The sequence below is a fragment of the Pristis pectinata genome, chromosome 28, assembly GCF_009764475.1.
Source record: "Pristis pectinata isolate sPriPec2 chromosome 28, sPriPec2.1.pri, whole genome shotgun sequence".
Classification (NCBI taxonomy): Eukaryota; Metazoa; Chordata; class Chondrichthyes; order Rhinopristiformes; family Pristidae; genus Pristis; species Pristis pectinata.
The window spans coordinates 14,386,232-14,410,486 of record NC_067432.1 but is presented as its reverse complement, the minus strand read 5'-3'; the positions used below and the strand labels follow the sequence as shown (position 1 = coordinate 14,410,486).

General features: G+C 42.9%; 1 protein-coding gene across 1 annotated transcript in view; it reads left to right on the top strand.

Annotated features, from left to right (window-relative positions):
* lysmd2 (LysM, putative peptidoglycan-binding, domain containing 2) overlaps nucleotides 1–24,255 on the top strand; it is a 39,660-nt gene that overhangs the window by 717 nt on the left and 14,688 nt on the right. The window contains 3 exon segments of the mRNA XM_052040447.1: nucleotides 19,846–19,920; nucleotides 19,923–19,958; nucleotides 19,961–20,187. Of these exon segments, the coding sequence (XP_051896407.1) occupies nucleotides 19,846–19,920; nucleotides 19,923–19,958; nucleotides 19,961–20,187 (338 nt within the window).

The window sequence follows — 24,255 nt, the reverse complement described above, 5'->3', positions numbered from 1 at the left end:
CTCCCCCCCTCCCCTTCCCCCCCTCCCCTTCCCCCCCCTCCCCCCCTCCCCTTCCCCCCCCCCTCCCCTTCCCCCCCCCCCTCCCTTCGCCCCCCCCCTCCCCTTCCCCCCCTCCCCTTCCCCCCCCCTCCCCCCCTCCCCTTTCCCCCCCCCCCCCCCTCCCCTTTCCCCCCCCCCCCCCTCCCCTTCCCCCCCCCTCCCCCCTCCCCTTCCCCCCCCCTCCCCCCCCTCCCTTCCCCCCCCCCTCCCCTTCCCCCCCCCCCTCCCCCTTCCCCCCCCCCTCCCCCCCTCCCTTCCCCCCCCCCTCCCCCCCTCCCCCTTCCCCCCCCCTCCCCCCCTCCCCTCCCCCCCCTCCCCTTCCCCCCCCCCCCCCCCCCCCCTCCCCCCCCTCCCCCCCTCCCCTCCCCCCCCCCCTCCCCCCCCCCCTCCCCCCCCCTCCCCTCCCCCCCTCCCCTCCCCCCCCCTCCCCTCCCCCCCCCTCCCCCCCCCCCCCCCCCCCCCCCTCCCCCCCCTCCCCTCCCCCCCCCTCCCCTCCCCCCCTCCCCCCCTCCCCATCCACCCCCCCCTCCCCCCCCCTCCCCCCCCCCCTCCCCCCTCCCCCTCCCCCCCCCTCCCTCCCCCCCTCCCCTCCCCCCCCTCCCCCCTCCCCTCCCCCCCCCTCCCCCCTCCCCTCCCCCCCCCTCCCCCCCCCCCCTCCCCCCCCCCCTCCCCTCCTCCCCTCCCCCCCCCTCCCCTTCCCCCCCCCCCTCCCCCTCCCCTTCCCCCCTCCCCTTCCCCCCTCCCCTCCCCCTCCCCTTCCCCCCTCCCCCCCTCCCCTTCCCCCTCCCCCCTCCCCTTCCCCCCTCCCCTTCCCCCTCCCCCCTCCCCCCTTCCCCCCTCCCCCCTTCCCCCCTCCCCCCCTCCCCCCTCCCCCCCTTCCCCCCTCCCCCCCTTCCCCCCTCCCCCCCTTCCCCCCTCCCCCCTTCCCCCCTCCCCCCTCCCCCCTCCCCCCCTCCCCCCTCCCCCCTCCCCCCATCCCCCCTTCCCCCTTCCCCCCATCCCCCCTTCCCCCTTCCCCCCCTCCCCTTCCCCCCTCCCTTCCCCCCTCCCCCTTCCCCCCCTCCCCTTCCCCCCCTTCCCCCCTCCCCTTCCCCCCCTTCCCCCCCTCCCCTTCCCCCCCTTCCCCCCTCCCCTTCCCCCCTTCCCCCCCTCCCCTTCCCCCTTCCCCCCTTCCCCCTTCCCCCCTTCCCCCCTCCCCTTCCCCCCTTCCCCTTCCCCCCTTCCCCCCTTCCCCTTCCCCCCTTCCCCCCTTCCCCTTCCCCCCTTCCCCTTCCCCCTTCCCCCCTTCCCTTCCCCCTTCCCCCCTTCCCCTTCCCCCTTCCCCTTCCCCCTTTCCCCCTTCCCCCTTCCCCCTTCTCCCCCTCCCCCTCCTCCCCCTCCCCCTCCCGCCTCCCCCTCCCCTCCCCTCCCCCTTTCCCCGTCCCCCCTTCCCCCGTCCCCCCGTCCCCCCGTCCCCTCGTCCCCTCGTCCCCTCATCCCCCCATCCCCCCACACACCCCATCCCCCACCTGCCCCCTTCCCCTTTCCCCCATCCCTATCCCCCGCCCCCTTCCCCATTCCCCATCCCCGTCTCCCCCATCCCCGTCTCCCCCCCTGCCCCCCAATCCCCGTCTCCCCCCCTGCCCCCCAATCCCCGTCTCCCCCCTGCCCCCCAATCCCCGTCTCCCCCCCTGCCCCCCAATCCCCGTCTGTGGTGAAGCTTGTACCCTCTATGTCCAGTGGAGATTAATTTTTGAATGAATTGGTAGTTTTGAACTTGGTGGGATCTGCAGGGATGGGGCATAATCTATTAACAACCTAGTTGTTATCATGTTGCCACCTGTTGGAATTTCCTGTGTGGATGTTGTTTGCCTTATTTCCTGTGCTTCAGAAAGTACTTTCTTGTACTTCAAATAATACACTTTGGGATACAGATTAAGAACACCAGACTTTTATGTACAGCTCGTACATACGAACAAGTGTTTGGGAGACTGGCGGGATGGATTTGCCGCTGCTGCAGTGCTGCAGGCATCTTCTGCCGTGTGGGAACTCAGTTTTTTGGCTGCATTTCCGACTTGTGAACTGTTCATGGGGAGGACCCTCGAGGGGATGTGAAAGAAACAATATAAATGTGGGGCTTCTTCAAAAACAAAATGATGCTCTGCAGGAATAGTTGTAAATTATTGGGGCAGCCATGTGGTCTTTGGTTTGTGTAGAGTGATAAGAAAATTTGACCATTCCAGTGTGTTTTTTTTCTAAAGAGGGAGAGGATACAAAAATTTAGATTGCTTTCGATGAATCATTTACTTGAATGAAGAGAAAGACAAATCCAGTTGTGAATACTTGTTCGATGGTTGTCCAACATTCACTGGATTCCTGTTGAGTTAAACTCAAGTTTATTTTTGTTGGCTTATATTTGTTCAAACCCCTATCATAATTAATACATCACTAGCAAATATAAGTTCAGAGTATTCAAAGACCAACTCGAATATGATGTCCATTACTGTGAAACTCAACGTTAGACTCAGAGAGGCTTGACAGCAATGTCTGGTAAACAGCTGGTAATGTAAAATAATGGATGTATATATGCTGGTAGTTCAATTTGCCGTGAGCATTTTGGATGATGGGAGCAATGCTAGAAAGATTTTAAAATGCTGGCATTGTGTTAAAATGTTAACATTTAAGTTCCTTCTAAATGCTGATGTTTAAAAACAATTGTGATGTGGAACAACTGTTACAAACTGTTTCAAATGACATTAGGTCCTTTTGTAACACTTCTAGCTCTTAATTCAAATCATTTGAAACAACCAAATTCATGAATGAGGAGCCATTTGCTTCTGATGTCAAAACAATTCCGTGGTTGGACACCTTTCATAGATGGAAAACTTGTTCGCTGTTACTTAATTGTTATTTCCACTAAGGCATGTTTTTTTTGTTTGTTGCATTTGGAGATGAGGACTATTGCAAAACCTATTTGCGTTGCTAACGTTTAACCATAGGCTTGTAAACTCTGGCTTGAATTCAAGTGGTTCATAACTACCATGAACTAAATTGCTACCCTAAGTCAGCTTTTAGCATAAATAACTTGAAAGGTTTCAACTTCTAAGTGCAATCTTAATTTATATTTTTGCATAGGCTTTCCGTACTTGATTCATAACATTTCATACAAGAGGATTAAACCTATTGCGGGAACATTCAGTGATTGTCTGATCCTCAGGGCAGAGTATAGAATGGATTAACACAAACTATCTGATCGGTTGCCAGGATGCTGAGGCCGCATTACAGTTTTGTATTATTAATAATTTTTAAAATATCTTATTTGAGGAAATGGAATTTGATATTGTTTAGGATTTGCTTTCTCTTGGTGGGTCTCATGATGGGCAATAATCCATGCAGACAGAAAGGCTTTTTGAGGTAATGTAACTGCAGCAGAATTTGATGACAATACATGGACAAACATAGGTCTACTTTGCTGAATTCAAAGACACTAAATATCAAATTCCTTCTTTCCAATGTTGTTGAATATTTCAATTTTGTTTTAACATGAAGAAATTAACAGAAACAGACTCAAACAGAAATATACTGAAATCTCCCAAGATGACAATTTGTTGTGGGACATGTGTAAAGAGGGGTTTGTTTTAAATATTTTTTTAAAAAGCATTAGATTAATTATATTGGAGGATACTTCTGTTGGTGGATTTTCTTATTATGCACTATGCCAATGATAAAACTTGTTGACTTGCAGTTTATTTAAATGTATGAGCTAATTTTTTTTTGTTGGGCTCTCCTCTTGTTGTTCCTGAGTTGAATTAGCAAAAGTTGTTCTTGGCTCCCCCAGGATTGAAGATGTTTTTCTTCCTTTCCAGTTCTGTGGGTTCTAAGGTGGCAGTTGAATCCAGTGTGGGTCCTGCAGACTCTGCCACAGGTAGGGTAGGTAAGGTAAGGTAACACCTCACAAACTACACTCCTTACCTAAGGAGTGTAGTTTGTGAGGTGTTCTGCTCCAGTCGTTAATGCCGAGCCTCCCTGAATCTCAATGCACAAACTTGGTTCTCAGCACCATCCTTCACCACTCTGACTGAACATGAGCCAGGGTTTCCCAGCAGTTGCACTTTTTCAAGGATGCTTCAAGAAAGTCTTGAATAATTTCCTCTGTCCACCTGATAATCCTTTGCTGGGGCAGACCTTGGAATAGTGTGTTTGTTTTGGGAGTCTGGTGTGGGATATGTGATTGATGTGGCCTTCTCAATGGAGTTGGCTGGGCCTTAATGCTGGGGATGTTGGCTTGTTTATCTCTCTAGTGGATTTGGAGGATCTTTTGTGGACTGTGTTGGTCCTATCCCTCCAGTGTTTTAAGGTACCTGTTTAAGTAGTCTCAGAAATATCCAGAAAGGCAGGGTTCCCTGTGTGCTTTGCTTCTTGATATATAAGTGCACTCTTTTCCTCAGAGGGCCAAAGGATATGCTGGTGCACTGAAGGCTGTGGTGAATTTCATCTATAATGTCTGCCTTCACTGAGAGATGACTTCTGAGATATGGGAACGGATCCATGATTTCTGAGGTCTTGCCATGGAGCTTTATGGTTGGAGACCATTGCTTTGCATCTGGTAGAGATGCTTGTTTTGCAGGTGTTGAGTGTGAGGCCCATCCTCTCATGACTGATCACAGCTTGTGTGCCACCATGAAACAAACACAAGATGGAGATGCAGTTCTTTGGGCAGCCAAATTTGGGGAGGGTGTTCCACAGAGCCGATGCCTTTAGTGAGGTGAGAGATGGCTATGTATAATGGTTAGTGCTGCTTCCTGTTATTTACCCAATAAAAGTATGATAATGGGACCAGCAATATCCTTAAGCCATGCGGTACCTTACTGCTATCACTCCAGGAATCTGGGTGCTACTTACCAAGTATCATTCATAAAATGTAGAACTTTTAATACAACTGCTAATTTTTCTTAGACCTTGGGTTCTGTAAAATTATCATTACTCAAATCCTGCATGTGACCTCAAATTGATGGTTAAACGTGCTCAAACTACTTTAGAGTACAATCATGCAAAATAAATTTGGGGATAAATCCTAGAGTGACTGAGAAATTCTCGTGCGACTTCTGAATGTAAGAGGTGATGAGTTTTAGCTTTGTGCTGTTATGATCCGGAGTGCACTGCCTTTAAAAGGACAAGAAAGCTGATTCAATAGTAATCCATAAAGAGGAATTGGAGCTTTACTTCAAGTGTAATATTTCAGTGTCTTGGGGAAGTATTGGTTTACTATTGTTACATGTCCGGACATGTACGGACAGTTCCCACAACTACCATCTTTGATCTGTTAGAAATGAGTAGAATTCATAGAAAATACAAAGGTAAAAAAAATAATAGATGATAGCAAATTGAAATAAAAACAAAATCTGAAGATGATTGAATTGGTGCTGCTTCCTGCTCTTGCACAAACCTTGGAAGCTGCAGCGTGTTTGCAGCCAATTTCCACCCTATTCTAACTTTCACGTGGCCCATCTCTGACCCTTCCTCACCATTTTTCATCTTTGTTATCTCCATCTTAGTTTAGTGGCCAGTTTTCATTACAAGTTCACAGACTCCCACAGCCATCTTGACTCCACCTCCTCCCACTCAGGGCAAGGATAGGATCCCCTCGACCTTGCCTTCCATCCTAACAACGTCCACATTCAATGGATCATCCTCTGTAAACTCTGCCACTTTCAGTGAGGTGGCCCCTATTCCCTCACCACTGTCCCCTTCTCTTTTCAGCATTCTGAGGGGACTGTTCCCTCTGCAAGTCCTTGGTTCTCCTATCCACCACCATCAACTGCTCCTCATGGCACCTTCCTATGCAGTCACAGGGGATGCAACACCTGCCCCTTGAAGAGGTAACCTTTCTCACCATCAAGGACCCAAAAGCCTTACAAGTGGAGCTGCAATGGACTTACACTTCCAATTTACTGTTTTGCATTTAGCTCTCTCAATGTAGTCTCCTTTGCATTAGACAAATCAAAAATGCAAATTGGGTGACTGCTTCTGTTTAGTCTTCAAGTGTATTCTGAGCTCCTAGTTTCCTGTTATTTCTGTATCCCATTCCTACTTGGACCTCTGACTTTGGCCTCTTACATGGTTCCAATGAAACCAATGCAAGCTTGAAGAACCACATCTTATCTTGCCACGAGGCATGTTGTAGGTTCAACACTGAAGTCAACAATTTCAGAGAACCAGCCTTTTCTATTTGTATCAGAACTTGTCAGGTCATCAGTGTATAATGTTAACTCTGTTTTTCTCTGCCACAGATGCTTCCAGATCTGCACTTGCTGTATTTTTTACCTTGGTTTCGGCATTGCTTCTATTCCTCCTCTGTTCTCATCATCTATTTTCAACTCCTGCAGACAGATCAGCTGTGATTAACAAGTCAGCAGCATCATCACATGTGTCATTCAGTCTTGTTTGGTCTTCATCCCATCGCAGATATTTGCTTCCTTCCCACCACCCCCTTCCCCTTCTCTGCAACTTAAAACATGTTGATTTCTAACTTTTCTCAGCCCTGATAAAAAGGTCTTTGACCTGAAACATTAACGACGTTTCTCTCTCTGCAAAAGCTGCCAGACCTGCTGAGCGTTTCTGGCATTTTCTGTTTTATTTTAGTTACAGAGTAGGGTTTAACACAATGCTATAACAGTCTGAAGGCAATATTGTCATTACTTCTATTTACAGAAAGATGCAAAATGCCTGCTGTCCGCAGTAGAAGCCTGAAACATGCTGCCTTGTAGCGGATCGATTGAATCTAGTGTGCAAAGTGATAGGACAGATGGCAGCGCAATGATGTCATGTTTCTTGGAGCCATGAATCTCCAGCCTGGTAGTTTCCAGTGCTATTTTGCTGCAATTGTATCAGTAAAGGATAAAAATGAGGGATTTTCAATGATAAATAAACAAATTTCACATGGGGATTCAGTGTCACCAACAGCTGCAGCAGTTAGAGCTGCTAGCTCATAGCTCTAGGAGCCTTGATTAGATCCTGAACTTGGGTGGTGTCTCTGGAACTTGCATGTTCTCAGCATGACTGCATAAGTTTCAACTGGATGTTCCAGTTTCCCTCTATATCCTGCTCATGTGATGGGAGGTTAATTGGTCACTGTAAATTACCCTTTTGGTTAATGGCAAAAAGAAACAAAGGGGAGTCAAGGGCATCTGTGACAGACAGTGAGTTGGAGGTAGGGGAAAGGGGTATGGGACTGATGAGTTTGCACTGCTGGGAAGTCGGAATGGACCTTATGGACCATAAAAGGAGAGTAGTTGAAGAGATTTTGTAATTAGACATATCTTTTTTTAAATAAAGAAACTACTTAAGAATTTGTAGCAGGAGTAGGCCATGTGGCATTCAAGCCTGCTCTGCCATTCAGCAGGAACATGGTTGATCTTCCACCTCCTATCGTTCACCATTTACCTTAATGCTCAGAAATGAATGATTGAAACGTTCGAGCTTCCACAACTGTCTGGTGTGGAGAATTCCAAAGGTTCACCACTCTCTGACTGAAGGCATTTCTCCTCAACTCAGTTTTAAACAGTCTACCCCTTACTTTGCCTCCAGTCCGAGACTCCTCAGAAGAATCATCCTCCCTCCATCTAGACTATAAAGCCCTTTAGGAATTTTGTAGGTTTCAGTGAGATTGCCGCTTGTATTTCTAACTTGAAGAGAATACTGTCCCAATTTACTTGTTCTCTCAAAGGGGAAACCAGCATCCCAGGAACCAGGCTAGTGTATCGTTGCTGCACTCCTTCTGTGGCAGATACATCCCTACTTCGGTAAGGAGACGGTAACTGTTGACTGTCCAAGTACAGTCTCACCAAGGCCCCCTACAATTGCTGTAATCAAATCCTCTCGTAATAAAGGCTAATATACCATTTGCCACCCTCCTTGTTTTACCTCACCTGTATGTTGGGCATTGGTGACTTGCAAACAAGCAAACCTAGATCCTTTGGAACATCAGCATTACTGAGTATCTGACCTTTTCCGTTATGTGCAATTTTCCAATTATTTAATCTGCCATGTTCTCACCCACTCAGCTCAAAACCTTTTTTCCTCTTTATACTTGCACTTGTTTTTGAGTTTAATGTATTACATAAAATCCGAATTAGGAATACAGTGTTAAGTATTCAATACTTTGTCTAAAATGGAATGGCCTTTTATGAGCTTTTTTTCCTAAATAGCTATTTCATAAATGCTATTTAAATGAGGAATTAAAAAAAATATATCGGTGCATTCATATTGTTACTGATGTCTTCAGGCTTGTTGGGAATGAGGCAGTCAAGGGTCCTAGTTTTCATGATGCATTTTGATTGCCATAGGCCATGTTGCAATGGTAGTCACCACCAATGAAGGCCAATTGCAGTACAATAATATTGCTGCACTTAGAAACAACATCAAGTTCCTTGTAACCCATTGAGAAAAAACAAGAAGTTATATTTGTTAAAAGTGAGTGCACTTTCACTGGTTATTTTCCTGGAAATTCCTATATTACACAGCTGTGGGAGAACAAACACAACAAGGTCTGTGGCACTTGAAGGGAAGCCCCATAAATATTCCCTCGGCAGGCAAAGATGACAGATAAATGCCCACATGTGCACATTTTGGATTTTTTAAAGAAATCTAATTTCCTGAATGACTCTGTCTTCTCTGCTAATGCTCACAGACTTTGTAATGCATGTAGACCGTAGCATTTTATCTAGATGCTGAATGTGCAAAGGCTGGTTATTCAGACCTCCTGTCTGGAGTATGAACAGAGAGGTGTTTTCCCCTTTATTTGAGCACTCTATAATGCTGGCAACATGTCCCTGGGTCCTGAAATAAAGGTTTTTCTTGTAATACTTCGAGCATTGATTGCTGTGAAGATCTATGTGCAACACAAGTAAGTGTGTGACTACATCTGCCCAAGAATGCAATGTTTTTCTTTGTATGTAGTTAGGGTTACTACACAGTCTATTGTGCATTCAACCGTCATACAGTTGAAGCAATTACGAAAGAGGACAATCCACTGTCTGCTTGGACATGTTGAATGGCATTGGGCCAACTGCCCTCTGATATTTCAAATGATGAATTCAGCAAAAGGAATACTTAAGCTCTTATTACTGATCCAGTTGCAGAAATAGTTATTTAAGAATCCTGTTTCAAAAGAAATTAGAAATCTTAAGTAATTGAAATGGAACTTGAAGCACTTACGCTCAAGAAATCTATTTTGTTGCTTCTTGAACTTCTTCCTTCAGCTTACTTTAAAGAATATCTTGTTAACCTCTCCAAAACTGCTTCTGGTGGAAATTTCTTCTTCTAAAAAAGCTATTTGATTTTTTTTACCTTTTTTTTCACATTGAACAATTTGCTTGGATCATCTTTAAGAATTCTCATCATGACTGTGTAAGTCCCAGTCAAATAACTTTAAGGAAGTGGTACTTCTGCAATCTTTGTTTCTTGCCTGTACCACTTCAATGACACTTATGTTTTTATGACTATTAAGTTACAAAAATTGCACAAAGCACTACAGATGGAGTTAGACCATCAGCTTATCTAGCTATAATATAACTCCTCTTGATTTGTACTGCACCTGGTTGCCAATGCAGCCAATACTTTATTGGCCTTTTTTTTGTGTTCCACTAGCAAAGATGCAACTGTGCAAGTAGAAAAGGGGTAATGTAGGGAAAAATGGACAAGCAATTTACCTGTTCAGATTTCACTAAGGTTTTACTGTCATTTTTGTGTTAAAATGACAGTTGTGTTGTCATTTTTTAAAATTATGAGGCAAGTGTTTATATTTGTGTAATGATACAGATCCCAACCATACAGTGCTTGTTTACATCACCAAGTGATTGTTTTCCATTAAGCTCTTTAACTGTAAAAAATCATCGATCTATTGACAGTTTTGCTTGTTCCTGCATTGGTTTCTTTGATCACCTGGGGATCAGTAATGGTAACCTTAACTTCTGGATTGTCGTAAAATCCCCTGTAGTTCATTCATGTCCTTGAGGAAGGAAATCTGGGATCCTTAGCCAGTTTGGCTTTTAGACCTACAACAATACTGTCTCTTAAATGGTCTAGGAAAGCACTCAGTTGTGTGAAGCAGTTGTATGTATCAAGGTGACTTTGCACCATCAGCTTATTAGGTATTTAGTGGCAAGTAATATATGCTGCTTTGACAGGAAAGCCTGCATCACTTGAATGAACACTTTTTGAACATAGAATTTAGATGATGAAATTTAATTGAGGTATTAGTAGAGTAAGTTTGCCACTGCTGTGGATTGTGAATGTGTTGGAGGATATTCTGAACAACATTGGCTTGATGCTAAGGTATATTCCTGCATCAGGTTTGTGGATTTAGGAAGGAGGACATCCAGAAGGGATTTTTAAGCCAACAGAGGTGAGGCCGGGAATGATAGATGTTAGATAAATTAGAATTTAAGATAAGTTGTGGTCTAAGGAATGTAAGATACGTTAGAGTCTATGTTGGTTAGGATTCACTGGAGACTGTTAAAGTTTGGTGAAGGACCACTGGAAGGGTCACACTGGTTGTGGGTTTGAACAATCAGAAGAATGAATTCATATGGGCCCAATGGAAGCTGACAGCTGCCTTGCTAATGCGAACTGGTTTAAATGACTTCTTTGCATAGATCAACCTCATTTGGATAATGGCAATAGATACAAGAATAATTGTGATTAGTGAAGCCGCAGTTCATGAGAACATTGCTGTTGCCTTCTTCCATTCAAGGTAATATTGGTAGAGCAGTCCTTAGCATAGCTTTCAGACTTGGATCAATACAGATTACCATGTTGTCTGCTGCACCATGGGTCTTCTTGGGATTTGCCTTGATTTTGAAATTGACTCTTAGAAATATCCACCACAGCAAATGATTTATGTAAGATAATGATTCCATTCGGGATGTTAAAATCATTTGCAATTGACTATCCAGTTTAAAATTTTTCAGTTCTGTGAAACTCAACGTGAAGGATTATTGTCACTCTCAAATGATTTGACGGCTCACCGTAATCTGTTTTGATTATTACACCTTTACTGAATAGTGGAAATGGTTTCTGAATTTAATTTCAATTTATAATCCTTTTTTGATTTCATCGCGGTGTGATGGCTTGGAAAATTCTCATGCAATCGTTCTAGAAACAATTGCATCTTGAATGTCATTGGAATATAATGAATATGAAAATGTATTTTGAATCTTCTGGTGAACTCTGTCAAAAACAATGCCCAAGGGTCATTTTGAATTCCACCACTGTTTTTGGATGCAATTTAGTTGACAATTTCATTGACTCGGTTTACGGTTTTATCCAGTCTTCTGTTCTTTTTACAAAATGAATGAAATAATTGGAGATTCAGGCTTTACTGAATGTAGTTTCCCTTGAGTGGTGCTATGCAAATTAAATGAAGAAATCCTGTCTACAACCCTGTGCCAGGTCTGCCTTGCCATTGGATCCAAGACTACTTTAATTTCAATGGGTGTTGGGAGGGGAAAATACTCTAATTTTTAAAGTTATTTTGATTTAGTTCAATATTTTTATTTATTGTTGTATGCTTTTAAGTTAAACTTATGTGTATTTTTTTGAAAAAATAATATCTTTTGATTTGTTTACTTCACTTGAGGTAGGTTTTAAATATCTCGTGATGTTAAGAGCTGGCAAAGAACCCATCCACTCTTGGCTTCTGTCAGATGTTTTTCTGGGGTAGGGCCACTCTCTTTCACAGTCGGAGGCAAAGTAACCTTCCAGGCCATGCCATTAAACTCTGGAGTGTAGAGGCCCTGTGAGTCTGGCCTCCGTACCTAGCTGTGGTAAGTGCAAGTAAATGTACATACTGCAGTCTAGGCAGCAGATCTGGTGTAGCGTGGGCCTGCTCAATTTTAGACTATGTTCAGTATGCCTGGGATTTGGGAAAAGAGAGGTTACAATGTATAGTTGTGAAGTTTTGTGCTGAAAAACAGTTAGAGCTAAGTATATCTTGGTCAACTGGGTCAGTTGTCCGAGGAATGGTACTAGCAGGCAAATGGGACTAGCTACTTGGGCGAGTTGGGCTAAAGGGCCTGTTTTTATGCTGTGTAGTGCTATGATTATGCTGTGGCATTACAATTCTAAAGCTTATATTCAAACTATTGCAACAAAATGCTTGCCAGATTGGTTAGTGAGACAGAGCCCCTTGACAAAGCTCAATTTTAAATTTATAAATATACTAATTGGGTTATCATAAATCATTGGGGGTATGTAAAATAATGGTGATTTCATCTGTGTGTGAATTTCAATTTATATAGTATTTAACCAGTGAACTTAGATATTGTAAACTTCATCTATGAATGCGCAAGTAATATAATCTGTGACTTGTGATGCTTAAGACAGTTACATTAGCAGAAGGTATTACAAGCGCAAGAAGAAAATTTGTATCTGTAAATTGATATGCTGCCTCCAGGGACATGACATTCTCACTGACCAGATCATATCACGCTTTGAAGTAATTTACTTACTCTTTAAATTTGGGATATAATCACATTGGAGCAGGTGACTTTATGACTGTCTGTGAGATCCATAATTTCTGATTGTTAATGTGGATAGTAACACATTTAATTGGGTTGCAGTCATAATCAGAAAATATTGGCCTCAGTCTCAGTAGGGTACTCCATAGGGGACACTGTTTGGGCTCTCTGTACACAATATCCTACATCTTTGGATTTCCAATGTATTTTAAGTATTTTCCCCCATTCCAGTTTAAGTCATTATGTCCCTCTTCCTACATAAACTACTTTGCGTAAATAGAAGGCACTAACTCATGCAACAGTATTGGTCACCAGGCAAAGGCCATCAACACTGCATTGTCAAAATGCCAATCCTCTTCTGAACCTCAAATATATGACAACAGACTTTTCAAACTTGGAAAGATGGTAACTGTGTCTGATCTTGTGCTTGCATGTGGTTTTTCTACTAAGAATTGCTTGATAACTTTCAAGGAGGAGGGCATCGAAGTTGTTATATGACCCTGCAAATAAGATCAGCAATCCAAGCACGAACCAAGGGCTTGAACTTCGTTCCAGCAGACCTGGTGACTGCTTGGCACTGGATTTGCTAATGAAGGCAGTTTAGCCTTAGTTTATTGAAGAAAAGTGTTGAAATTGTTTGAAATGTTGCTTAACATAGGTGTAAAAATTGGAAAAGTTCAAGCTCTACATAAGTACAAAGAACAGTGAGTGCTGCTGCCTAACGGCTCCAGATTCCCAAGTTTGATCCTGACCTCGGGTGGTAAGAATTTGGCGTTTGTACATTCTCTCTGTAAATGTGTGAATTTCTTCTGCGTGCTTGCTTTGCTCCCAAAAATGTGCCTATAGGTTAATTTACTGTAAATACCTCTTTTTGTAGGTAAGTGGCAATAGAACCAAAGGGGAGTTGGTGTGTTTATGAGGACTGCAGGGAAGTAAGGAGAATGGGATTGGGATTAAAGGGTGTTGTGCTGGGAGCTGGCATGGATCTGATGGGCCAAAAGCCACCACCTCATGCCATAGTAAGTTGGTCTTTCCCAACATCACTTTGCACCTTCTCCCATCCTTGCCATTGCTTTTGCAATCATCAGAGGGATTTTGAAGTGTAGCCCCAGTTATAATGCAAGAAATACAGTAGCCAACATGTGTGCAGCAAGCTCCCATAGTAATATGCTAATGACCAACTAATTGGTTTAGAATGTAGTCTGGAATGATGGATCTTATTTATAGTGTGACATCTTAGAGTTATATACAATTATTCCAAAAGATTAAAAGTGAGTGTGAAATGAATGTTGCAAAGAATTTCTTTATTCAAGTTGGTAAATATTTGGGCAAAGTAGTGGAGTTCGGTACATTAATATTCAACTGTACTTTAAACATTGGCGACATGGGGTTGGCAATGAGCTTTAAAGGACTATGGCATTTTTTTAAACTTTCTAATGAAGAGTGAATTTATGAGGTCATGGTTTAAGGACAGTGTATGCGATCATTCTTATGCTGGTCCAACAATGTACTAGTGTTTTGGACTTGTGTCCAATGATTACTCCATATGTCATTCCCAGCCGTGGAAAGATGACAATTTTAAGTACTGTGTTACCTTTGATAACTTGGCATCTGAAGTTTTTTTTGAAATCACTTTTGGAAAGGAAGAAATAAGCTGGAATACCAAGACTGAAATCTGAAGTTTAGCTGCAGCAAAAGTGCACAAGTTGTGGGTAAGATTCAGGCATAGGGCTCTGATTGAAATGACCACTCTCATTTCAGAGTTGGGATAGAAAGCCTATCAAGCTTTAACATAGTTTTTTTTAATGAACATTTCAAGGCAGCTTACATTGAAATGGGTAGATACAGTACAGAAGTAGGCATTCGTTCTGCTCGATCGACAGTAAACCTTTAACTTTGACAGGAATATGTCCCAGTAATGGCCATGAATCCTGAACACTATGAGTAGCATTTGTAACATAGTGTGGAAGTCAAACAAAAATAAGTACGGTATGTATGTGAAGAACAGTAATGTTACACGTAATATTTACTGATAATATAACTACTGCAAGCATGTATTGTTCTGGTAACTTCACTGTCTGCTGCCGCTAGCTACCGACTGCTGCAGATAGTGAGAAAAGTCTGAAGCTAGTCGACCTCCTCCCTGTGAGGATACAGTAAATCAAAAGCATACTGTTCTTGTTTTGACAGGCTGGAACATAGATGGCACTAATCCAACCTGCATTATTGATAGAAATGCCAGATGGATGTGCTTCGTTTTGGGATGGGTTACCGTCAGAGTTCTGGGAGTAGGGAAACAAGCGATTACTGATTGTTGCAAAGTGAGATTTTCTGATTGCAAGCATTTTGCCTCACAAGACTCAGTCATTTAGCTGATCCATTTTACCTAATCATATAGGTGCTGAATAGTTCTTCCTGTTTTAAGTAGCATGTTTATATAGCCTGGATGGGAAAGGGAAGCAGGACTAACCGACTTCAGTCAGTTGAAGGATGGTAAACTGCTTTCAATTTCAAAATGTAGTTTCAGCACTGGCAAGAGTCTCTTATGGATAGGAAAGGTTTAAATTGGTTTATTATTTTCACTGAGGTACAGTAAAAGACTTGTCCTGTATACCGTTCATACAGATCAGCAACAGTGCATTGAGGTAGTACAAGGTAAAACAATAACGCTGGTGAGCTTTCTTGGCCATGGCATCTGTGTGGTTGGACCAGGACAGGTTATTGGTGATGTTCACTCCAAGGAACTTGAAGTTCTCAACCCTCTCGACCTCAGCACCACTGATGTAAACAGGAGCATGTGCACTGCCCCCGCCCCCCTTTCTGAAGTCAATGACCAGCTCTTTTACTTTGCTGACACTGTGGGAAAGGTTGTTGTCATGACACCATGTCACTAAACTCTGTCTCCTTTCTGCACTCCGACTCATTGTTATTTGAAATGGTGGTATCATCTGCAAACTTGTAGATAGAATTAGAGCAGAATCTGGCCACGCAGTCGCGAGTGTATTGGGAGTAGAGTAGAGGGCTGAGGACGCAGCCTTGTGGGGCACCATTGTTGAGGATAATTGTGGCGGAGATGTTGCTGTCTATCCTTACTGATCGCTGTTTGTTGTTCAGGAAGTCAAGGATCCATTTGCAAAGGGAGGTGTTGAGTCCCAGGTCTCGGAGTTTGGAGATGAGATTGCTTGGAATTATAGTATTGAAAATGGAGCTGTAGTCAATCAGCAATAGTCTAATGTAGGTGTCTTTACTGTCCAGATGCTCCAAAGATGAGTGTAGGGCCAGGGAGATGGCATCTGCCATAGACCTGTTACAGCGGTAGGTGAATTGCAGTGGGTCGAGGTTGTCTGGGAGGCTGGTTTAGAGGGATATCTGCTAGATATGGGCAAATGGGACTAGCTTAGATGGGCATCTTGGTCAGTATGGACCACTGCTCTATTACTGTATGACTCTGTAAATTTACTATGTTGTGTTATCCTTTTGAAATTCTCAAGATTGTTGGTATTGGTTTATTATTGTCACATGTACTGAGGTGAAATGAAGAACTTTTGTTTTCCATGCCATCCAGACAGATCATGCCAGACATAATTACATTGAGGTAGTGAAAAGAAAGCAGACTGCAGAACATAGTATTGCTGTTACTGAGAAAGTGCAGTTCAGGTAGACAAATAAAGTGCAAGGGCCATGATGTGGTAGATTGGGAGTTCAAGAGTCCATCTTTTAGCATATGAGAGGTCAGTTTAAGAGTCTGATAACAGTGGGATAGAAGCTGTCCTTGAGTCTGATGGTTCGTGCTCTCAGGCTTTTGTATCTTATGCCCGATAGGAGAGTGGAGAAGAGAGAATGACCAAGGTGGGAGGGGTCGTTGATTATGTTGGCTGCTTTCCCAAGGGAGCAGGGCGTGTAGGTGGAATTAATGGAGGAGAGGCTGGTTTGTGTGATGGACTGGGATGCGTTCACAATTTGCAATTTCTTGTGGTCTTGGGCAGAGCAGTTGCTATACCGAGCTGTGGTGCATCCGTATAGGATGTCTTCCATGGTGCATCAATAAAAATTGGTAAGAATCATCGGGGGCATGCTGAATTTCCTTAGCCTTCTGAGGAAGTAGAGGCATTGGAGCACTTTTTTTGGCCGTTGTGTCGACCAGGACTATTTGTTAGTGAAATTTACACCTAGGACTTGAAGCTCTCAACCATCTTCACCTCAGCACCATTGATACAGACAGGGGCATGTACTCCACCCCACTTCCTGAATTCATTGACCAGCAACTTCTTTATGTCCATGGTAAGGTCTACCATGAATTTGTAAGACTGCTTATCTTAAGGGTTTGCTGTACTTCATATGACTGTATCAATATAATCTTCCCCCTCAAGCTTTCTCTTAAATATATTTATGTTTTTTCACTACAGCCACTCCGTGAAGCAAAATGAAATTCTTGCTTTCCTCATTCCTCAAACTGCCCTTGTAGAAATGCCATCTGACTTAACAGAGTATTTTCAAAGCTTAGTTTCTATCACTTTCCCTATTGTATTGAGAATATCCAATTTAGTTGAAGCCACAGGATGTGATTAATGAGCTGGAATGCCTACAGAGAAACATTGCATGAGTGGGAATGGACTGCCAGGCAGCAGTTTTATTATATTTCCTCTGTTAGATTGCTGCTGTCATATACAATCTCACCTGTTCATTGTTTGGCAGTTATAAAATATTAGCTAAATTCATTGTTGGCTGTTTTGGGGGAAAATAGATGCATGAGAAAAATTAAATTAGTGTAAAGTGTCTTGCAGCTTCTTGAGATTTTGTTTAGTAATCTAGGCCAAGACATGGATACAGGGATGTTTCTCATGCTGAATTGCCCAACAATCAGGATGAAAGCTGAAGGCCTGTAAGGGAGATCTCATTGTGGAGTTTGGGTGACACAAGAACAAAGATTTTTTTCAAAATTGTCTCCTGCACCGAAAGATAAAATTGCAGTCTAATCGTTTTCACGCCTTTGCTTTTATAGTTCTATAACATGGAACAGGAGTGGTCATTCAGTGCTCTAAGTTTGTTCTTCCAGTAGATTTGTAATGCATTCTTCTCTAATCATTGTTTTTTTTATTTTAATTGCTCTTTTAGTGATGAACACTATCCATATACTTGATACTCTGATACCTTAGCACCCAGGATGCATTCCTATGAACAAGAGTGCCAATAGAATCGATGTAAAACTGCCAGATGATAGCATCATACATCGAAATGCATTACTGACTGCACTGCTCTGCAGGGGAGCTGGCACATATCCAGCAATGAATTGCACACGGATTGGTGTGGAGAGACTGCTTGAAAGAGTGGGTGTTGGGCAGGCTGGGGTAAGCGGTGTGGTCCCTCAGCGCCGAGTTGTGGGCCGTGGCTGTTGACTGGCAGTGGCTGCTCCACATGCCAAAAGACTGCCCAGATCCCATGGTGTCTCTCGTCACTCCTGTGGGATGCAAGATGGCAAGCTTGATGGTGATTGCTGTCCTTTAAGCTGCTGCAGCCAAACAAAGACAAAAGGGAGCCACCAGCTTCCACTGGAGGCGATGACAGAGACCATAGCATTCAGGTGGTCTTGTTAACAAATGGAGCAGGTGCTGCTAGTCTCCAGCAATGGCCACATTCACTGTGCTGGCCAGGGTGCATCCCTGAGCCATTACCTCAGTGCTGAGTTGCTATACCACTCATCCAACGCCAGCCCCTCCACACCAAGCCACGGGTGATTACACTGCTGGGGGAGTCCAGTGGAAGGCAGGGGATTCGCAGCAGGTTCCTGACATCCAGGAACCTGGTACCAGCAGAGAGGAGAGCGGGAGTTCACACCAGTTTCCCAGCACAGAAGCATGCTGCTTGAGATGATGCCTTTCTTGAAGCATGAGGAGGACAGACCTATTGAGTATTCAGACTGGAGAACCACGGGTGCTATAATCATGCAGTGCTCTGTGCTGCAAAGCTTAACAGGTTGCCAGTCTACAACGATCCATGGATTATTAATTTACTGTAGGTAAAATTTATGGTAAGCTACAGCTGGAATAAACTTTCATAGTTTTCTTAAATTTTACTTAATGGTTATTATTGTGGGCTGTGAATGTCCTGTGAAGTTTGTCACAAATATCCACTACTGTTGAACACTGGAGGGAGATCAAAGGCTTCAAATGGTGATGATTCAGAAAACATTGATATTACCATAATATCTTCCGCACTCTGATATGAGCGATGAATTAGTTTAGCTGACTATTCACACAATTAATAACTGCATTTGAATCTGGCTCAGACCTGGTGATTACAGAACTCCTCCCCCACTCATGCACTTGCAGCAGAACCATGCAGTCACTGATTGTGGGTTTTGTTTGGAAATGCCATTTATCAGCGTTTGTGTTTGATAATACAAAGAGGTTTTGGTTATAGGAGTAAACCTTGTGCTGTAATGGGAAGTGCCAAAGTTCTCCAGCGTCTTAGTTTTTAAATGGCTGCAGTTCTGAGTTGCCTGCTACAGTTTCTAAAGAAAGCTGTCTTTAGGAGTGGCAGTGTCAGAACATATCAAAAATAAGTGGGCAGACACAGATTCTGTTGAATAAGAAACTGTTTCCAGAACCAAGTTGGTAAATCATAGTCATGGCGACACAGAGGTTTCCAACTGTCTATGCCATGCACTGTAATATTCTCACTTCTTCTGAGATCTCTGGGAGCACAAACACAGCAAGTTTGAGCCCTCCAACTAACTTATCAGTGTAAAAAGCAGAAGAAGATGGCCATCAGGATAAGAGGTTGGATCTGGAGCATTGAATACTTTTTGATCTTAGATGTGGAGTATACCTAGGGTGTCAGATATGGTCCTGTTAATCACAGGGCAAAATCCTCTGCTCCCTTTACCAACAAAACCCCACCAGTCGCAGAAATCACCCTCCAAACGGCACCCTCTTCTTGAGCAGTGTGGCTTCTTTTCCCCATTTCCCACATCAGTGGGACTATGTGCCATTAGCCCTAAGACACTACTCAAATGCAGTTCATTAGGAAGCTTTAAAGCTAGATAACAGTTTCATCCCATCCATCTGCATTTGAGTCTGGGTTCCAAGGTAAAAATCCAGTGTCTAATATACCTTCATTGTTTTATACCAACTTAATATACATAGACCAACTGATTTACTCCAGAGTGCAATTTAGGCCAAAATTACACTCTCATCTTTGGTCAAAATTTATTTTTTAGACATCACAATGTAGGAAAGATATAATATTATGAAAACATAATAAATCTGCAGCTAAGATGTTGTTAACATTTATCATGCTTCTGTTCCAGACGGAGCAAATAAAAAGGGCAAATAAACTCTTCACAAGCGATTGCATATTCCTGAGGAAAAACTCTCCTTATCCCAGTCCATATCAGCAAAAGGATCACTGTTTAATGGACTGACTCATTGGACTCTCCTGAGAATGAATCCAGAGGGATGTATGCTTTCAGTAATGAAAAGCCACTGAATATAGAGAAGAAAGCTCTTCATCTCCGAGTCCAGAAGATCCTGACACCAGGCCCACTCAGCCTGAGGAACTTTCCGCTAAAGACTACTTGCAGAGACTGGACTTGCAGATTAAACTGTCAACACAAGCGGCTGCTAAAAACGATACAGGAGGACGATTATGGGTAATTGTCTTTTAAGTAACAGCACATTTGTAACTGCACTGAGGATATTTTGGTGTTATTCAGTATATAGGTGTGAGAAATGAACTGTTAAAATATTTTGTAAATGTACATGTTTTACGTTCTAACAGAGAAAATTCTTCTATCTTTGGTAGGTATATGTGTTACTGTGGTAATCCTGTGCCCATTGATTATAAATAATATATTTAGCCACTGAACCATGTTTTATAGAGCGTGTAACTGAAATTATTTATTTGTTGCCTTTTCATATTTAAAAAAAACACATCAAGGCCATTTAATACAGATGTTGAAAGTTGACCTTTCAGATAATCATTGTGAGTGAAGTTGATATAATTGGTTAAACTAGAGTACAACATAAGTCAACAGTGAGGATTTGAAAATATAGGAACAGGAAATGGGACCTTTTGCCTTTCGAGCGTGAGCCACCATTCAGCAAGATCACGACACAATTGACTTAACTCCTCATACCCACCTGTACTGCAGATCAATAGCTTTTGTTAGAAAATCTTATCTCCAAGATGGAGGATGTGAGAGAGTATAGGGGTAAAAGATTGATGCCTTGGTTTTGATCGTTGAAAAGCAAAAAGCTGCAAATACTGATAATCTGAAATAGAAGGTCAGACAGATGACCTGAAACGTTAACTTTGTTTCCCCTTCCAAGCATGCTGCCTGACCTGCTGAGTATTTCCAGCATTTTCTGCTTTACAGAGTTTGCATTCCCTACCATCCTTCGCATGTTAAGAGGATCTGATATGACCCTTGATTCTTTGTTTAAAAAGCTTTTATATTTAATTTGTTCTCACTGGGCCATCTTGTTGGTTGTTAAAAATATTTCCTATATACCAATTATATACAATGACATTTAATTGATTTGTTGAGAAGTACCCACAATCTTGGAGTAATGTTTTACCTACGGAATGAGGTTATAAGTGCTGGGAAAAAGACCATGGAAAAATATAAAAAACATTTTTCTTCCCCACTTACCCACAACTTTCTCCTCATCCTGATGATTCCTGTAGCTTGAATGAAAATCTCAATATATTAAACCACCTTAATTTGGACGCCCTTGCCCTCTACAGATTGAGATGGCAGTAGATTCGTATAAAGGCAACCCCTGCCTCATGGCCATTTGGGTTGCAGAAATTTGCCTTAAAGAATTTACAAGTCACTACCCTAAAAATTTGAGATACAGAATAAAATTTGCTTACGGAAATTATGTGAAATCAACACATTTTATTTCAACTCCTGCTTCTTGATGCATGCGTAGATGACACAGCTTTGCATTACAGAAAATGGCGATACAGCTCGTTCTCTAAGAATGCAATACCCCCCCTCCCCGTAACATAGGGGTTGCCTGTATATGGCTAAATGGCCTTCCTCATCTATATTTAGCTATTGACCAGGGTTCAAATTAGTTATTTTTACACATGGTTCTTGCAGCTTTCAGCGATTTTTCATCTATTAGACTGACAGCTCCCCAAGATGAAAGAGCAGAAACTTGATGTGCCAGCAGCACTTTGTATTGTACAGTTTGTACGTGGTGTACTCAGAAGTATAGAATGAAAAAAATCAAAAGTGCCTGCAGCTTCCTTTTGACAGTATATTAATTCTACATCACCTTCCATTTAGTCACCTTTCTGTGACGGAATCACTTTGTAGGTTCTGCATGGTTTTAGTTTTCCCTGCCACAGAAACTGCTAGCAGGGAATTATACAATCAATCTGAAGTTGTGACTTTCCACATTGCCTGTGAGGAAATCTGAGTGTTCCAAGCTTCACTTTCTGTTGTGGAGGGCTAAGGTCACAATTCATTTTGGGAGATGATTATAGTGTTTGCATGTGACAGATGTTAGATTGCTGCCAAAACTGATCAAAGCCTTTCTGATTCAGTGAAGTGACCCTTTGATGTGCACATCAAATACAAATAATATGGTGTGCTTGATGTTCCAATTTAAAACAAGCCTTGAAATTTCCAGTTCCTCATGTTAATTTCGGTTCCATGTGGTCCAAGTTCCTTAATAAATTGGGTTAATGTCTGCAAATTAATCAAATTACATACATTTGTACATGATCCCACTATTCCATGTGGTCATTGATTGCTGAGGTGATGGGTAGTCTTTTTCATGGGGAAGAGATCAGGACTAGATACTCAAAATTCCTGGGTACGTTATATATTAAATTTTTAAATTAAATTTTAGTTACAGCATGGTAACAGGCTCTTCTGGCCCAACGAGTCCGCGCCGCCCATTTTAAACCCAAATTAACCTACCCGTACGTCCTTGCAATGTGGGAGGAAACCGGAGCACCCAGAGGAAACCCACGCAGACAAGGAAGAACGTACAAACTCCTTACAGACAGTGACAGGAATCGAACCCTGATCGCTGGCGCTGTAATAGCTTCGCGCTAACCACTACACTACCGTGCTGCCCCATTTATTATTTCTTATTCAGAAAAGATAGGGAAAAGATGAAACAAAAAGAGGAATGGTGAATAAACCTATGGGCAGTAGGTATATAAGGAGGGGTAGGTGCAAATAGTGACCAAAAAGTTAACCTTGGAGAGGGAGAGGATGTGACTGAGATAATTAATGATAGCACAGTTTCAATTTCTGCCTAGAAGGAATATGCTGCCAAAATCTCTTTGAAGGAAAGATGGAGATAATGGCTGAGGAAATACTAGAAAGGCTGGTCACCAGTTCCAGATGGAATGCACGCTAGGTTGTTGAGGGCAGATAATTGTCGTAATCTTCCAGTCCTCCCTCAATATAGGGCAGATGTCAGAAGACTGGAAAATGGTGACTCTTACAGCCTTGTTCAAAAAAGGATGCAAAGATATGGCTGGCAACTATAGGCAAGTGGGTTTTAACCTGGGTGGTGGGAAGCCTTTTGAAACAATGAAGAGAAAAAATTATTATGTTAATAAAGGAGAGCAAGAATGGATTTGGCAAATTGTGTTTGACTAATCTGATTGAATTTTTTGATAACAGATGGTCAGAGAAGGGGTCCATTAGCTTAACATTCATTGTTGGCAAGACACTGGAGTCTATAATTAAAGAAAAATAGCTAGCTACTTAAAGAAGCTTAGTGTAATCAAACTAAGACAACAGTGTTATAAAAGGTAAATCAATGTAATAAATGTTTGACAAATTTGCTGGAGCTCTTTGAGGATGTAACAAGCAGGGTCGATAGAGGAGAACCTGTAGGTGTAGTGTATTTGATTTTCAGAAGGCGGTTGACAAGGTGCCACATAAAAGGCTGGTGCATACTTTAAGAATACATCATATTTGGGGGACTTTGATAGCATGGGTTGAAGATTGGTTATCACACAGCATATTAGGATATTGATTCTGCAACAAGATGTAGATTGGTTGAGTGAGTGGGCGAAAATTTGGCAAATGCAGTTTAATGTGGGAAAGTGTGAGAGGAATTTAAAGGCAGACAATTATGTAAATGCAGAAAGACTGTGGATGAGCGAAGTACCAGGGGATCTTGGTGTGCTTTGTGTGTGAATCACAAAATGTTAGCAGGCAGGTGCAGCAAGTGCTTAGGAAGGCAAATGGCATATTGGCCTTTATTGCAAAGAGTTTAGAAATCTGGAAGTATTATTACAATTGTACAGAGTACTAGTGAGGCTGTACTGGGAATACAGAGCACAATTTTGGTCCCCTTATTAAAGAAAGGATATACTAGCACTGTAGGCAGTTGTAAAGAAATTTACTCAGCTAATTCCTGGAATGAGAGGGTTGACCTATCACAAGTGGGCGGCGCAGGTTTGTTGGGCAAGAAGGGCCTGTTACCGTGCTGTATAAATAAAGCTTAAACAAGAAGGTAAAGACATTAGATCTACATTCTTTGGAATTTAGAAGACTGAGGGGTGACCTTACTGAAACAAAAAAGACCTGGGGGGGGGGGGGGAGTGTGCGGGGGGAGGGGAGACAGGATAAGCGTCGAGATGTTTCTACTAGTGGGTGAAACTTGAATGATGGAATATAGTTACAGGATTAGGGAACAGTCATTTAAAACTGAGGCGTGTAGGAACAACTTCTTGCATG